General features: G+C 38.3%; 1 protein-coding gene across 3 annotated transcripts in view; it reads left to right on the plus strand.

The window, feature by feature from the left end:
• Window positions 1-14388, plus strand: part of LOC128696697 (putative uncharacterized protein DDB_G0282133) — an 84544-nt gene that overhangs the window by 1932 nt on the left and 68224 nt on the right. For all 3 annotated transcript variants that reach the window (XR_008408191.2, XM_070094528.1, XM_053788058.2), the window contains exon 2: window positions 3378-4670. Coding sequence is in view for 2 of the 3 variants with exons in the window: in XM_070094528.1 (XP_069950629.1) it covers window positions 3378-4670 (1293 nt within the window). In the remaining variant the exon portion in view is untranslated. The remainder of the gene's footprint in view (window positions 1-3377; window positions 4671-14388) is intronic.

The following is a 14388-nucleotide window of genomic DNA, read 5'->3' on the forward strand; positions in this document are numbered from 1 at the left end:
GCAACTCCATGCAGATAAGGGACTCTTTGACATACAGGCCAACCCCCCCTTGTTGCCTGTTTTTTCTGTCGCATCTAAAAAGGTTGTAACCACTTATCCATATTTCACTGTCAAAGTGATCTTTTGTGTGAGTCTCTGTGAAGGCTGCAAACATTGCATTAGACTCCACTAGAAGTCCACTGATAAAAGGTATTTTGTTGGTGGTGGATGGCTTAAGGCCCTGTATATTAGCAAATATGAACGAGGTTGTATTCTGTGTTTGTTGGGGGGATTTTGTTATCGGCATCAGTAGTTGTAATTCTGGAGGGCCATGGGTGGCCACTGGCTGCGCCTCCAGTCCAACAAGGCTCCAAGGTGGTGGACTACTTTTGTTATTTCCTTCCATTTTCTTTTTTCGTTTCCTGCTACTAAAAAAAATCACCTGGAGTTGGGTTGTCGTAGCTACTATTGTTTGTCTTGTGGGGTGTGTGCCTCCTGGTCCCTTTTAGATGGTATTCCTTATCCTCATATCAGACATAAACAGAGATGTACACCACAGCACCGTATCATCCTTTGCGGATGATACTAGGATCTGCATGAGGCTGTCATCTGCTGAGGACGCGGTTAACCTCCAAGAAGATATAAACAAAGTTTTCCAGTGGGCAACGGTAAACAATATGATGTTCAATGAGGACAAATTCCAACTACTCCGTTATGGAAAACTGGAGGAGATAATAACTAGAACAGAGTATACTACTGACTCCGGCCATACAATAGAGCGGAAAAATAATGTAAGGGACCTGGGAGTAGTAATGTCTGAGGATCTCACTTTCAAGGATCACAACAGTGCCACGATCGCACGTGCAAAGAAAATGATAGGATGGATAATGAGAACTTTCAAAACGAGAGATGCCAAGCCCATGATGATCCTTTTCAAATCACTTGTTCTCTCTAGGCTGGAATACTGCTGTACATTAACATCTCCATTCAAAGCAGGTGAAATCGCAGATATAGAGAGTGTACAGAGATCCTTTACTGCACGTATAAGTTCTGTCAAGCACCTTAACTACTGGGAACGCTTGGAAGCACTTGGCTTGTACTCGTTGGAACGCAGGAGGGAGAGATATATCATAATCTACACTTGGAAAATCTTGGAAGGAATGGTCCCAAATCTGCACACAGAAATCACTCCCTACGAAAGTAAAAGACTGGGCAGGCGATGCAAAATGCCCCCAATAAAAAGTAGGGGCGCCATTAGTACACTAAGGGAAAACACCATAAGTGTCCGGGGCCCAAAACTGTTCAACAGCCTCCCATCAAGCATTAGGGGAATTGCCAATAAACCCCTGGCTGCCTTCAAGAGAGAGCTGGACAGATACCTAAAGTCAGTGCCGGATCAGCCGGGCTGTGGCTCGTACGTTGGACTGCGTGCGGCCAGCAGTAACAGCCTAGTTGATCAGGCCCTGATCCATCGGGAGGCCTGGTCGTGGACCGGGCCGCGGGGGCGTTGATACCCGGAATAACCTCTAGGTGTTTGTTTAGTATTAAATTACTGTAAACAAATCTAAAATATATTTAGTTGGGTTAGGCTAAAATAAATTGTTCTTGCTATAATAAGGTTAAGTAAGTTTTCTAAGTTCCTTTGGGTGCAAAATTATAAATTTGTACAGCATTAATGAAAAAAATATATTTTTAAACGTATAAGAGAAAATTTTAGAAAGGACTTAATTTTAAATGAGTTCTTGCTAATTGACCAGATTTACATATTCGGCACGACATATATATATATATATATATATATATATATATATATATATATATATATATATATATATATATATATATATTCGCTATTATTTTCTTTATAATGCGAGTTATTTCAGCAAATAACCGAGATATAGGTATGTACTTCGGTAACTTAAGTGTTAACAATGAATATACAATGTGCGGTGAACCACCGATGTAAACATTAATACAGAATGTGTGGTGAGCCACTGAGGCAACTAAAGGCCCTCATGTGCTAAGTAGACAAAAACTAAACAATGGTAGACTCATTGCAAAACTTTTTTTTTTTTTTACATCTGCTAACACGTTGGTATCATTTGTTGTTTCTGACAAGTCCTTTATACAGATTCATTTTTTTTAAAGGCAAGTACTTAAACTTGTAGACCCTGTACACATGTTTACTCCTGCCTCCACTACTCCACACATCTGTTTATTGCTGCCTCCACTACTCCACACACTTGTTTACTGCTGCCTCCACTACTCCACACCTGTTTATTGCCTCCACTACTCCACACACCTGTTTACTGTTATCTCCACTACTACATACACCTGTTTACTGCTGCCTCCACTACATACACCTGTTTACTCGTGCTTCCACCACTCCACACCTATTACTACCTCCACTACGCCACACACCTGTTTACTGCTGCTTTCGCTGCTCCACACACCTGTTTATTGCTGTCTCCACCACTCCATACACCTATTTACTACCGCCTCTATTTCCCCCCCCCCCCCCCACATCTGTCATTCACTACGGTATTCAGCATGGTTTGTGTGTATTCATTAGTATACCAGTAATTACAGTATATTTTGATATTGTATGTTTATTCATAAATATACTAATACTTATACTATAGCCTCTTATAAAACACCTATGTAGCTATACTAATATGCTCCTGGAGCGAGAATTTCACAAGATGCATGGGTAAACATATCAAGATGTCCCATTGACACCAGTCCACCGAGGTAGTAAAAACATTAGAATGGAGGAACACTGCAGCAGGCAAACATTATTTTATTGGTTAGATGATCCGCCTGTTTGTGCCGTAACTTCTCATGATTTCGGGAATTGGTGATGCCTAAGCTTTTTCCATGGATCAAAGATGATAAGGCAAAGGAGGAAATTGTAAAATTGGCTTCGATTGTGTATGGATGTAGTAGTTTATTGTGTTAGAAGCTTGAGCATCCACAAGGCTTGTTGTGTAAGTGTATTAGATCGAAATGAATGGAGGCAAGTGGTTTTTATGGTCTGAAGTGTTTGAGTGTGAGCAGCGTAACAATCATGGAGAGATTCAGGGGAACACCGGTTAGCCAGACTTGATTCCTGGAAGTGGGAAATACAGTACCTGCACTCTAAAGGAGTGATGCTGCAGTTCAGAGGGTTATTTAAATTGAGATTTCTGCGCAACTCTTGCCAGAGATGCGCAGAATGATGGTGATGCCTTTTTGGAGTCACCATATCATAATGGAAGACGGCCGGCGTGTTTAAAGAAAAAAAGAAACACGAGATTGCGTGTCATTCCATAGGCTCTGTATGACCCTTAACGGTTGAGCACTTTATGAATATAATGTACACATAATTTCTTAATAACAATGTGTTTGTGTTGTTGCAGAGCGCTGCTCTTCCCGGCGGTGAATCCCCGGCGGCGGTTCCTGATTCACAAAACCGTGGAGGAGAGATTTCCCGACCTGGCCACCATCAGCGTAGGTCAGGGCGACCAGCGACGCACCGCTGTTACCTTCAGGAACAACCAGGGAGCCACGACCCTTACACCACAACCCAAGTCAGCCATCACGCCTCGCCAACACCAGCAAGAGCAACACAAGCAACACCAACCTCAGGAAAAACTGCAGCAATATCAACATCAACAACAACAGCAACAACACCAACAGCAACACCAACAACAACAACAACACCAACATCAACAACAACACCAACATCAACAACAACACCAACAGCAACAACAACACCAACAGCAGCAGCAACAACAACAACAGCAACAACAACAACAACAACACCAGCACCAACAGCAAACACATCAACAGCAACCACAGCAACACCCCCACCAACATTGGCAGCTGCAGCAGGAGCGTGGCAAACAGCAACACCAGACCAAGCAGCAGCAGCAAGAACATAAACTACCAAAAACAGGAGAGAAAAGCGGCATACATAACAATAAAGGGGAGAGACGGCCACAACAGAGACAAGGGGTAAATGAGCAGATACAACAAGGGCATGAACTAATAGAAGAGAGGCAGCAACAAAAACAAACAGAGGTCAAGCATCAGCAACAACAGAGACCTCAACAACAACAACAGACAGTGTTGCAGCAACGACAGCGATCTACTCCGCAGCCACAAAGGCCAGAGTGGCAACAGAGTGAGGAACACTTCTCAGAGTGGCGACCACAGCAGCAACAGCAGTCACGTCAAGGTCGTCTTAGGAACAACCGCAGCCGTAGTAGTAGCCAGTCTTTGTCTAGAGGGCGCCAGTCTCAGACACCTGGGAGTGAAGGGAGCAAGAATAACGAAGATGTAAAGGATAACACTGAGGAAGCACAAAACAAGAGGAGAAGGAACAGAAAAAATAAAAGACACAAAGACAAGGTGGAACAACAAAACAAAAACACGTCGGAACTTCATAAGAACGAAGAGTGTGATGTAGAGGGAAAGAACACTGATAACGAAAATGAATCATTTCAAAGACCAGGTGGCACAAAGAGTGAAAATTGTGTGTTTGCTGGTGGCGAGGCCGTGAAACAAAACGATGATTGTGAATGGAATGTGGGTGTAAATAACATTTTGAGTGAAGGAGGAATACGAAAAAAGTTGAAATCGTATGGTGAATCAGAAACCCAGGGAAACAACCAAGACTTTTGGAATAACACCGAAGAAAAGGATTCCAGGTAAGTACTACCAGTGTTTGTTTTTGCTTCAGATATAATTTTAATGTTTTCTCAGAACACAGCAGTACGTAGGTGATCAGTAAATCCATTTTATTAGCAGAATTGGCAGTAACCCCGCGTTAATTATGGTAGATACGAACTCCATGTTAATAGTATAAGTATAATAAATAGTAGGTAGCAACTCTGTTATATAGTAAATAAATACCCCATGTTAATTACATATAAAGGAACCCAGTGTTAAATGTAATTTTGCTAAAATGAGTCATCCGTAGGCATATTTTACGGCTTAACTTTAATTTTTTTATCTGATTCATTTCCAGACGATATCCTAAAGAACGTCTTTTCTACTTGCCACTTACAAGCCTCATTTCCACTTAAGTATCTGTTCAACATGTTATTGCTTAATTAGGAACTTGTCATGTTCCCTCCTGGGGGTCTTGGTATCCACTGAAGTTCATCTCAATAATCATTACACTTAGAGCCGATTGCAATCAGACAGTATCTTGTCTAGTAGTTATGCTGGAGGATTTAGAGCGTTGTTTAGTTTTTGAATCAGACGTCACTATCTTAGGTAATATCAGGCTTGCAAACAGGTGTTCTTTGAAACTCAACAATGTACTTTCAGAAGTGGTACTTTCTGCGATAATATCAAAAGTAACATTACTAACAAGAAGTAATAGTGGGTAGTGAATGGCCGTCAAGTGTACACGGGAAAGTGAAGTTTCACATTTACTCTGGAAATACTGGTCTTTTTGCTTCATGTAAATTGCCCAATATCGTCTTGACTGGTTAACATACACATACTGTCAGCTTGCTGTTCCTCAGCCGGGACATATACAAACTAACTGTAATATATTAGTAAGAACATGTAAGAATTTGCTTTTCCGTTTACGTAGTTTGTGGTCAGTTTGTTGCGCGTCACGTTCATTAAGGACTGCAGGACAAATGAATAAACATTCGAGTAAATATGTATATAGCATTATTATTATTAGTAGTAGTAGTAGTTAGTAGTAGTAGTAGTAGTAGTAGTAGTAGTATTATGAAATAGAAGAATCGGTATTTATTTTTTTAAAACTTTCGATCATTAGCACTGATGTCCAACATTATTAAAATGTCAAAGTTTCAAGAAACAAGGTTCCTAAACACTTGAAATTATAATAGTTACACAACTCCGGCCATTATGGGTTTGAAGCGAGTCGCTCATGACAATTGCTGGACCGTTATGACATGATCTTGGTTGCACGGGAAGACATGCAGAATGTATGTGTAGTGTACACCGACTTTGCGAAGCATTCGACCAGATAAATGGGCAGATGAATAATTAACTTTGTAATAAATAGAACCCAAAGAGTGATAGTAAACAAAAACTGAGTTTGCTGCTTTGCGAAGCTTTGTTCCAGAAGACGCGATATTCGCCCCAGATCGCTCTCATTCTCATATCCGACATAGATAAAGATATAAATCATAGTACCGTATCATCTTTTTGAGACAGTAGTAGAATTTGCATGAGTGACATTCATTGAGGACACTGCAAATCTTCTAACTGATATTAACTAGGTCTTCCAGTGGGCCACAGAAAACAATATGACATTCACTAAGGACAAATTTCGGATACCTTGCTATGAAAATTTGAGGAAATAAAAACTGGAAATGAGTACACATATAACAAATTGAAAACGATAAAGTTTAATGTGAAGGGTTTAAGAGTGATAATGTCTAAAGACTTTGCATTCAAAGATCGTAAGTGATATCGCATCCACAAGGAAAATGATAGATTAGATAACTAGAAGATTAAAGAGATGCTAAGCCAATGATGATTCTCAAAGTCACTTATTATATCTAGACCGGAATATTGCTGTACACTAACAGTTCCTTTTAAGGCAGGCGACCCCTCAAGGGAGGTTCTTTGATGCTGGTGAGAGGCTCTTGATCGAGGGAATTGGATCTGTGCTCCAGTTCCTTAAATTAAGCCTGAATACCTCACCCCCCCCCCCTTATAATAATAATTTTAAGGCAGGCGAAATTACAGACCTGGAGAATGTACAGAGAACCTTCACTACTTAAATATATTCAGTCAAGCACATAAATTATGGGGAATATTTGAAGTCCCTCAAACTGTACTCCTTGGAATGAAGGGAAGAAAGATGCAGAGATTAATCCCAATTCTCCTCACAGAAATCACTTCCTTCGAAAGCAAGTGGCTCGACCGATAGTGAAAAATATCTTTCAAGTTAAAAGCATGGGAGCAGTGAGTACACTAAGAAATAACTTGGTGTAAGGTGTTGGAGACTTCAACACCCTCCCTTCATACACGCCCCTAGCAGTCTTCAGTACGAAACTACTGGTTCAGATCAGTTTCTGATCAACCAGGAAGCCTGGTATAGGATCCGAACTTGGGAACCGGTTACCCCGAAATCGTCTTGAAGCATACCCAGCACCAGTACGCCAACGGTTGCGTAATGACTGTTACAGCTTCCATTCTCTCCTTTCCCCTTTGTCTATTTTTATCATTCGTTCCCTACCCTTTCATCCCTTCCTCCGCTCTTATATTACTTTTTCCTTTCCTCTCTTTTTTGGCTGAGGATGCATCTTTTATTTATGACCATACGGTTTACCAGATAAGTAATATACACGTGCAGGAATGTATGCATATGCTGATGTATATATGTGAATGTGGGTTATCGACTAAGACTGCAGAAATAAAATTACCTCTTATAATTAAACAGCGTTAAATATTGAAGCAGCTGCCAATTTGTTTACAATTAACAACAGTTATCGTAGAATTTCTGTTTGTCAACTGAACCCTGATCAGCTGAGTTATGGTGGCTTTGAGGGCCACTGACAACAAGTCTGCCCTAAGGCACGGCTATGAAGGCAGAAGTCTTCAAAACCAGTCAGATATACTACATATGTAATGACCGGAAAGGAAAAAAACTTGTATTGACACTTGAGAAAACCTGTAGCGATTGTTACTAAAATTCCAGACATCCAGACACCAGAAAGTTTTTTGTTCTGTATTATTGTCTGCCTGGGGTGTTCTGAGTCAGCACTCCTGCAGCACGGTCCCAGACCAAGTGGCCTTGTGGATTACCTGATCAACTAGACTGTTGGTGCTAGCCGCACGAATCCAACGTAAGCACCACAACCCTGCTGATCAGGCACTTGAGAAACTTGCACAATTCTTCCTGGAAGACAGCCAGGTTTCTGCTGGTAATTCCCCGTTGTGTTCCTAAAATTAAGTGAGGATTTTTAATAATTTTCCAATCGAGCAATCTCAAGGTCCTGTCGAGCAGGCTGTTAAGCCACAACCTGGTTGATCCTGCACTATATGCAAGTTGCCTCATGCATACAGCTAGAGGTTTGTTGGTAATTCCCCTAATACATAAAGGGAGAGTGTTGAAGAGTCTTAGTCACCTTACCTTACACTATTAAGTTTTGGAGTGCTCCTCGTTCTTGCTTTTCATTAGAGGTATTTTACAGTCTCCAAGCCTCTTGCTTTCACCTGAAGTGAGCTGTGTAGAATTTTCCAGATGTTGCTGATGTATATTAACGACCTACGTTAAGAGCCCTTATTTTTGACTCATATTTGTTGAGACATTGCCGTTCATTTTTTGGGGAAAATTTTAAAGGTCCTTTATCGTACCAACAGGGAGGGAACTTGATAAGTTCAAGTCAGTTCCTGATCAGCCAGGCTGTGATTCGTATGTTGGACTGCGTGCGGCCAGCAGTAACAGCCTGTTTGATCAGACTTTGGTCCACCAGCAGGCCTAGTTTGAGACTGAGTCTCTGGGACCTTGATCCCTGAAAATAACCTTCAGGTAATTTTCCATGTAGTTCAAAAGCGATTTTTTTGACATCGTTGGCATAATGAATATTAATAAGCTGCATTGGTCACATTGGTCAAGTAGTGTGCTGGATATAACGAATGCATTGACTTGTGGGAAGCGAGGAGTGAGAGGACATTACACTGGTGAATGTGGCAATGATAAAGCCTGAATGAGGTCGACCTGACTGCAACAACTGGTGTCTGCTTGAAAGGTCACTAGGTAGAGTGGGATCTAGCCTCGTTCACCCCTACTGCATTTTTTTTGCAACATAATGGGGCACATCAGCAGGTACGACTATTCCTATTCTGCTTGACTTACACGGGAGAATAAACGTTGTGTTGCGGCTGTCATGTTCGGTATGAGATTCATAAGTAAAATAATTATGACATAACGATAATGACAATCGTGTTATTACGATTTTGTGAGTCATGGCAATTGTTTGTTACTTGGTCATATACGATAGTATCCCATATTATCCTGCTCTTGTTTGGAATGAAATAATACCTTGGTGACATAATTGACGTAGAGCTGAATTCTCTTAGAAAGAAAATTTTCATTGTAATAGGAAAGAACTCGAGGAAAATATCAGTTTTTGGCACCGGTTCATGGACTTTCAGAAACTCACCAGTTTAGAATCATGCACTATAAGTAAATGCGTCAGATTAAGGTGCTTTTAAAAATGATTTCATTCCATCTCTCGGAATAGCTTGTCACATATTGAGTGGTGGAATTGATTAGGATATAACCCATTTTCCGACTTCTATTTCCTGGGGTCCTCCACTACCCATCCTTCCCCCCTCTCTCTCTGTCTCTAATTCTTTTTTTTTTCTCTCTCTTTTTCTTCCTCTCTTGCTTAACCAGCTAGTAACGTAGTTGTCACGCGTATTATGAAACGATAATGAATGTGGATGGGATCTGCTCGTGTATTATGTTATTACCGTCTCTTAATTGCCTCATTTTGTTACTGCACACTCTTATGTAATAAAAAAAACTACTATCGGTTGCGATGTTTTCTAGTTTATCATGTATTTTTTATTACCTAGTGAAATCCTCAGATTGTGTAACCGGTCAGTTTTAGCGCACTTCTGTAGAATGGCACATTGTTATAGCTTATGGTAGTCAGAGGTAAATCTCAAGTAATAGCGTAGTTGAAGCATAGCACTCATATATATATATATATATATATATATATATATATATATATATATATATATATATATATATATATATATATATATATATATATATATATATATATATGTCGTGCCGAATATGTAAAACTGGTCAATTAGCAAGAACTCATTTAAAATTAAGTCCTTTCTAAAATTTTCTCTTATACGTTTAAAGATATATTTTTTTTCATTAATGTTGATGTAAAAATTTATAATTTTGCACCAAAAGGAACTTAGAAAACTTACCTAATCTTATTATAACAAGAACAATTTATTTTAGCCTAACCCAACTAAATATATTTTAGATTTGTTTACAATAATTTAATACTAAACAAACACAGTGAAATATATTTTTTTCGTTAGGTTCAGAATGATTTTGGCGAAATTATTGCATACACAAATTTTCACTTGCCCTATATGGCAAGATGAGCGTTGCTATTTAAGCCAAGATGGCAAGTTCTGCCTATTCGGCACGACATATATATATATATATATATATATATATATATATATATATATATATATATATATATATATATATATATATATTTATATATATTTATATATATTTATATATATGCAATAAGATCACAGTAAACAGGTGATTTCAGAATATGCAAAACAACCACTGTGAAAGAATAGAGAAATTCCAAGCGCTTTCGTGACTACTCACATTATCAAGGAACTATGAAAGTAAAGCATCCAAGGAAGGTATATAAGGGGTCTGGCCAACACCTCACTATCAGATCCCACAACAGTTAAACACCTGACGTGCGCCGGCCCAACTGGACAGGTCCTTCGCACAACCCACCAGCAAACTATTCTACCCAAGAAAATTTTAAAAATTATTATTTGTCCAGTGTATTATTAAATTCTTCCCAAATTCTATTAATTATAAATGGATCTAATTTATATAAACCAAAGGAAATATTCATATTATTGTCAAAACTGCTTTTATGAAACAAGATTCAATTATATTCCTGTCGACCATGGACTTGCTTGATACTACTTTTTCAACTTTTTGAAAATCAATTGGATGGTTAAAATCTCTTACATGAACAAATAGAGCATTGGAATCTTGTCCAGTTCTAATGCTATATTTATGTTGTTTTAATCTTAGTTCGAGATTTTTACCAGTTTGACCGTAATAAACTTTATCGCAAATTTTACAAGGAATCTTATAGACACATCCATCATCATTTTGGGGTGAATTCTTTATCAAAAGTTTTTTTACTGTATCAAGATTTTTGAATACAACTTTAATATTAAAAGTCTTAAGAAGAGAAGGCATATCAACCAAGTTTTCATGGTATGGGAGAACCAACATATTTTTAGTTGAATAAGGCTGGTAGTCCCTTTTGGATTGTAAAAAGTATTTCTAGCAACTTTAAAAGATTTATCAATTACATTTCTTGGGTATTTTAAATCATTACCTATTTCATAAATTTTGGATATTTCCTCATCTATGAACTCAGGACTACAAATTCGTAAAGCTCTCAAAAACATTGATGAGAAAACAGACAGTTTGACTCTTATCTTCTGGCAATGGGAAATCCTCTTTCACCTGTTCTTAGTAACCTATACGTGGAATTTTTTGAAACAAGGTTGCTTAACACAATCCTCCCTAATAGAGCTAAGTGGTTCAGATATGTTGATGATATTTTGTGTCTTATGCCCAAAAATGTAGATATACACCATTTCCTTGGAAAATTAAATAGCTTAGCCCATTCTATAAACTTTACTGTTGAGTTTGAAGAAAATAACTCATTCCCTTTTCTAGATGTTTTAATTATTAAGGGTAATAATGAATTCAAATTTAAAGTTTACAGAAAACCTACAAATAACTGTTCCTATGTCCACTATTATTCTTCGCATCAAGATAGAGTCAAACTGTCTGTTTTCTCATCAATATTTTTGAGAGCTTTACGAATTTGTAGTCCTGAGTTCATAGATGAGGAAATATCCAAAATTTATGAAATAGGTAATGATTTAAAATACCCAAGAAATGTAATTGATAAATCTTTTAAAGTTGCTAGAAATACTTTTTACAATCCAAAAAGGGACAACCAGCCTTATTCAACTAAAAATATGTTGGTTCTCCCGTACCATGAAAACTTGGTTGATATGCCTTCTCTTCTTAAGACTTTTAATATTAAAGTTGTATTCAAAAATCTCGAACTAAGATTAAAACAACATAAATATAGCATTGGAACTGGACAAGATTCCAATGCTCTATTTATACATGTAAGATATTTTAACCATCCAATTGATTTTCAAAAAGTTGAGAAAGTAGTATCAAGCAAGTCCATGGTCGACAGGAATATAATTGAATCTTGTTTCATAAAAAGCAGTTTTGACAATAATATGAATATTTCCTTTGGTTTATATAAATTAGATCCATTTATAATTAATAGAATTTGGGAAGAATTTAATACACTGGACAAATAATAATTTTAAAAATTTTCTTGGGTAGAATAGTTCGTTGGTGGGTTGTGCGAAGGACCTGTCCAGTTGGGCCGGCGCACGTCAGGTGTTTAACTGTTGTGGGATCTGATAGTGAGGTGTTGGCCAGACCCCTTGTATACCTTCCTTGGATACTTTACTTTCATAGTTCCTTGATAATGTGAGTACTCACGAAAGCGCTTGGAATTTCTCTATTCTTTCACAGTGGTTGTTTTGCATATATATATATATATATATATATATATATATATATATATATATATATATATATATATATATATATATATATATATATATATATATGAACATTAAAATGGTATAAAATACCGACAGGTTGTTAGGTAAGACACATATGCAACAGTTAGGTATCTTTATTTCGAAACGTTTCGCCTACACAGTAGGCTTCTTCAGTCGAGTACAGAAAAGTTGATAGAAGCAGAAGAGACTTGAAGACGATGTAATCAGTCCATCACCCTTAAAGTTTTGAGGTGGTCAGTCCCTCAGTCTGGAGAAGAGCATTGTTCCGTAGTCTGAAACAATATTGTTTCATACTATGGAACAATGCTCTTCTCCAGACTGAGGGACTGACCACCTCAAAACTTTAAGGGTGATGGACTGATTACATCGTCTTCAAGTCTCTTCTGCTTCTATCAACTTTTCTGTACTCGACTGAAGAAGCCTACTGTGTAGGCGAAACGTTTCGAAATAAAGATACCTAACTGTTGCATATGTCTTACCTAACAACATATATATATATATATATATATATATATATATATATATATATATATATATATATATATATATATATATATATATATATATGGATTAAGTTTGGTTTACTAATAAAGTTAAACATATGCGTACCGATGTAATTTTACCTATTTATTTGTGTTTATATACATTTAGTTCTTGGATCAGACTCACAGACAACCCGTCATTGGGGCGAGTTTGAAACTAGGAACAATTTTATGATGTGGGAGGAAATAAGACATTGATATGGTCTTGAACTGTAACTAGTATGCATACCTAGTCGATCCAAGCAAGGAAAATATTCCTTAGTGGGATCTTCAGGTGTTGCTAATGTGTACGCTGCTGCCTTGACCTAATAAAAAAAGCTGTTGGTGAAGTTTTTCTTTTGTAGTAGTATAATGTCTGTGGTGGTGTGGAAGGTGAGCAGAGTGTGACTGGTCGTATGGCTGGGAGATGTTGGCCCAGTGGAGTCATTTGTAATGTTATTACGTATTGTTATGAAACGTCAAATCTGTGCAGGTCAAGCAGTAGAAATTATCTTCATTCATCTGTTAATCGGCGAAGTAAGGTGCTACCTAGTGTGTGCCTGGGGTAGAGGAATTTTGGCACCAGGAGACTGGGGACATAGAAACAACTTGCATGGGGAAGCTTATCAGGTTACTCACAACTTCATATTCGCTTCGTGATCGTGTATTTTTTATATTTGTCGATTGAGTTGTTGGAAAATTTTACTTAAATATTGTTGGTTCTTTAGATTGCTTGTTGGCTATCTAGGCCTACGGGCCTCTCACAGGCACAGCCTGGCTGAACAGGCATTCAGAGACGTCAGGCCTCAAGCCAGTGTGAAAGGATATAAGTATCCTTGAAATAGGTTGCAGGTATGTTACAGGTGTAGGAAGCGTCCGAGGAAGGGTTGGGAGGGCGGAAATGAGGTATTAAGAAAAGAGACACTTGAACATACAGTAGGCTTAAGTAAGAGTTGAAGTGTGAGCATGGTAATATCTGTGAAGGGACTCTTAGTTGGACTTCAGTTTTGGAAGTGGAAGATACTGTGGCTCCTGTTTCCTGAGAAGCCGGATGGGGACGGCGAGGCTCCGTGAATCATGGGGGTGGGGGGAGAGAAATGTGACTAGTAACGTCATAACTAAACCTGTATTGTACACAGTGTTTTACTCTGCGCTAGCTTTAGCACATTATAAAGGTCGTCCAGAAAGAAATATTGTTTACATTAAAGGTTTTTAAGGGGTAATTTTCAGTCTGTATCAACCAAGTTGTGTTGGACGCTGGTAGCAATAATCTGGTTGATTGGTATTCAGTGGGGAAGTCTGGCCTGAGACGGGGGCTTGAAACTGACCTGGGACCGCGCCGCGGGGAAAAGTAATTGACGCAAGGCAACACATGTTACAAGATTTTCACGAGCTAAAAAAAAATGCTCTTTTAAGTACTTTCAACTCACTTGTTTCAGATGAATTAAAAGTGTACGAATATTAGTCAATGTTGCGT

This window comes from Cherax quadricarinatus, chromosome 46 (assembly GCF_038502225.1).
Source record: "Cherax quadricarinatus isolate ZL_2023a chromosome 46, ASM3850222v1, whole genome shotgun sequence".
Lineage (NCBI taxonomy): Eukaryota > Metazoa > Arthropoda > Malacostraca > Decapoda > Parastacidae > Cherax > Cherax quadricarinatus.